Raw genomic sequence first — 4,343 nt, 5'->3', positions numbered from 1 at the left:
CTACAGCATTTTGAACAAATTTCTAAACTAGGAAGAGTCATAGTCATAAAACTTTTACAAATCTCGTTCTATATAACACACACACACACACACACACACACGTGTAATAATATATATGTAACATAAATTGCCAATTTTACGTACCACAATACTTTGGATGCAATGGCACATACAAAGATTAAAATATATTTCGAACTTTTATTTTTCTGAAATCATTCACAATTCCAAACGGTATTTATAATATCTCATAATATACAGTATGCTAATATCATTATAATGTTTTGCAAAATATATATTTTACCAAAGAAATTCTACATAATGAAATAATTATACCTTAAAAAACTTAGCCTTGACCTATGAAATATCTTTTTCGCGACCTCTCGCTTGTTTCGTGAGGACGTCTAAATGTATATGACAAGTCTTGAATGACCGTTCATTAATTTTATTTAACGAAATGGAAAAGATCGTGATGAAACGAGGTTAATACTACGCGAAACGTTGCATAATTGAAAATATTAGAGCGTAAAAGATGATAGAGAAACTTTTACGGCTAATTACGGCACATGACATTGGCGAAACGTAGATTTGGACAATATACCTGACATTGGGTAATCGCTTGTTGTTCTTTTTAGAAAGACACATATGCGAGGATGATCTCGATCGTCAAAAAATTTGTACACCATCTTCACACTGCCATAAATTTCGAATAAAGAACGCGAGAGAGAAGGCCCTGAATCATTTTTCACGACTTTTGCGTTTATGTAACAAGTTTCACACATAAAGACGTGAATACCTGATTGCTTAGTATTACGTGGAATACGTGGAACTTCCTATAGGTGGTCGATTTGCATAATTTAGTAAAACGTATGTTTCTATTTTCTACGAATTGTACGCAATTTTGGGTATATTAACATGATTCTATGTTTGTATTGATTAAATAATCGAATAACAGAGTTACCAATTTTGCTTGGCTATTAATCAAGGAAAAAGATTTGGGCAGTTACACGAATATTAACTTACAGTATTAGAATAACAGTATTGTAAACATGATAATTATATAGACAGATATTCGAAATTTCTTATATGATAATATTTATTGGATGGAGGAATCGTGAATTAAATAAATTTCCTTGAGACAGCAATAAGTATATTATAGATTTCTTAAAATCACTGAAGTATATGCTCTGTGAATATTGGATACAATTTTACGTAAGTTATAACTTATAAATATAAATATAGAACTAAAATATAAAATTTAAAAGTTTTAAATATAGAATCTAATTAAATAAAAATATAAATAAAATCATATCTAACCATAATGATCATTACTGTTATAATTGTTTTATGTACAAATTATCAGCGATTTCCGATGCTTCGTTGCACATTGCGTTCTATGTCAAAATTTATAGAATTAATATAAGCTTTTGCAGATTAAACCATAATAATAAATATTTCTCTTTCCTTTACAAGTGAGTTGACAAGTCGATTGAATTGTTGGAGTAATTATGGTACGTGTGTATGACATTTCCGGCTATTGGAAACGGTACGTCATCATTGATGACATTGATTGTTTCCTATACAGATATTAAATTTGGAAGAAACATCTGAAAGTATATCAAAAAGTTGAAAATTATATTCTTTCATAGAAATTGAGAGCAATATCAGCAATGTTTATTTGGAACCTCTAATCACCATTCTTTTTCTTTCATTTAACAATCATAATTTTGAACAAAGAGTATAATTTTGTTATCGACCAAAGCAGCAGGTTTGCACATAAAAATTCTCATAAACGACAAGAGAATATATACTTAAGTTTAATTATTCGATCGTTTACTAAACAATTATGCAAAATCTATTATTTAACCATAGACACCGTAAATATTGAACGAAACATAATTTTCTCAATTTGGTAAACCTTTGAAATATCTTTGCAATATTTTACGTCAGTATAAAAGTTTGGGAGATTTTGTGTCTTGCAAGTGAAAGGAGTTCTCGCGTGGTGTGTCACCGTATAAATACCGACGAATTTTTCCTCTAAGCCACAGTTCGATTCCATTCCTTAACCCAAATACACCATGAAGACCTTCGTAGTAAGTAATAACACCTTTATTCACATAATGAAACTAATCTAATCTAATCGAAACTAATCCAAACAAGCATTTTCTAACACACTTTCAAACTTGCATTAATTACAAAATTAATTTTCAATTCCTTGCTCTCTTCCATGTTTCCATTTAACTTTCCGTTAACTAACCGTTAAACACTTCGTTTTCATTAATAATTTAATCCTTTATTATTCACACGCATTACATTCATTTCATCGCGCAAAATAACTATTTAGATAAAAAATACGATAACATATATTTCCTTTTAGGTTTCTTTACTCGTCGCTTCACTCATCGCTATTAGCGCAAGTGAATCCGTAAAGAAAGTGCAGAAACGTGGTCTTATCGGTGGCAACCATGGCTTTGGCGTATCGGGTGAAGTAGCTTCAGCTGACTCCGGATACCTCCCACCTGTATCTTCCATAACATCTGTCAAGAAACCCTACGTAGTGTCCTCCGGTCCAGCCTCGTCCTATGGTGTCCCAGCGTCGGTGTCATCTTACTCTGTTCCAGCGCCAGTTTATGATGTTCCAGTCTCTGCACCAGTTACATCCTATAGCAGCTCTGTTTCGTCAGTAGTTCCATCCTATACCGCTTCTGTCTCCGCTCCTGTTTCTGCTCCAGCACACGCTCATGTCTCTGCTCCAGTCCAGGCCCCTGTTTCTGTTCCATTCCACGCTCCCGTCTCTGTTCCAGTCGCATCTTATGGTGCCCCTGTTGCTGCACCTCTTCCATCTTACAGCGCCTCTGTCTCAGTACCAAGTTCAAGTTATGGAGTCCCTAGTCTGTCACCAGCACCAGTTCACAGCAGCCCTGCTCTAGCTGCTTCGATACCTTTGTCCGTGGGATCCGTCAGTGTACCTAGCACTTCTTATGGAGTACCAAGCGCCGTTGTTCATTCCGTGCCCTCTGTGGGAGTCTCATACAGCTCAGCCAATTATCCAAGTAAAAATTATGGAGTCCCGTCAAGCTACGTTTCTGGAGGTGGACTTTCATTGAATTCTTTCAACGTGCCCAGCAGAGTTTATGGAGTACCTAGCTCAGGTAGCTATAGCAGTGGATACTCTAGTGGATCAGTATCAATTTCATCGTCGGGCAGCTTGGCATCGAGCTCTACTCACGCAGCTTCCAATGATGGATATTCGTACCCTGTACCGTCGAAACAATTATTTGTCTAAATTGAAATTATATTGTCATGTGAAGTCAAAATGCAATGCAAAAGAAAAGTTTTATGAAGCTTTATATTGCGTTTAATTGGTCGCGAGAAGCTCCACAATATGCAGTGTTATATATTTCACAATTAGAGATGAATTACTGAGTTCCTTTACAAAATTACGATCGTAATTTATAAATTCGATAAATAAATTGATTGTCCGCACGAAATTGTATTCTACGTAAGCTTTCGATACATGTGGTTTACGCAAACGATTGTACAATTCTTTATATATTTGAATAAAAAAGTTGTACTATATTCAATTTATGTTTCAATACTTTCCTGGCCCTCAAATATAGTTTCCGTATAAGTCAAGTATAATTTTGAACGAGGAAGAACGTTTTACTCCATCACGTCATTTTTTATAACTTTCTCATTGCTTGTCATTCACATATTATGATATCATATAACGTATAACTTACACGTTTATGCATTACCTTAATTTTCATCTCGCTCTTACATCTTTAGACATCTTTAATGCAAATAAGTTTTAACTTTCTTAATATAAATTTGAATGCTAAAAACGATAAGACGATCAAAGAAATATGAAATCCGTAAGATTCGATGAAGTTCGTATGTTCATTGAAATTTTCATTTAAATTGGGACAGGAAAATATTATCTTTTAGTATGATTTCATATGATCAAATATGCTTTTTGGAAACACTCAACACGTGTGAGAACTTTATCCCACAAAATTATAATAAATAAGATTACTATTAATAGGATTATTATCGATTCTATAATCTTCTTGGAAGGGATATAAATTTTTTATGCTTAAAAATTCCATGACATAAATTTTTATGCAATCTTACAGTACAGACCTTCTCAAATAAACGGGATTAATTCTTAAACTTTAAATTATTAAAGATCGCTATAATCGTGCATCCACTAAACCTGAGTATAGTCGATGAAATTTCAAATTAGCTAACCCTCATCACTCCAATACTGTCAGTTGGAGTAGCAAACTTGCGTTTGGCAACATTGCTGCCAGTTCGAGTGATAAGGGTTAACAACCCTGCTCGAA

General features: G+C 33.8%; 1 protein-coding gene across 1 annotated transcript; it reads left to right on the top strand.

The window, feature by feature from the left end:
- Positions 1–2,075: 2,075 nt before the first annotated feature.
- LOC122570591 (flocculation protein FLO11-like) lies at positions 2,076–3,283 on the top strand. The gene is made up of 2 exons (XM_043733091.1): positions 2,076–2,090; positions 2,375–3,283. The coding sequence occupies exons 1-2, from the start codon at positions 2,076–2,078 to the stop codon at positions 3,281–3,283; spliced, it is 924 nt and encodes a 307-aa protein (XP_043589026.1).
- The last annotated feature ends 1,060 nt before the right edge of the window (positions 3,284–4,343 follow it).

This window comes from Bombus pyrosoma, linkage group LG9, assembly GCF_014825855.1.
Source record: "Bombus pyrosoma isolate SC7728 linkage group LG9, ASM1482585v1, whole genome shotgun sequence".
In the NCBI taxonomy this organism is placed as follows: domain Eukaryota; kingdom Metazoa; phylum Arthropoda; class Insecta; order Hymenoptera; family Apidae; genus Bombus; species Bombus pyrosoma.
Note: the sequence above shows the minus strand (reverse complement) of the source record. Positions and strands in the feature narration are given on the sequence as shown.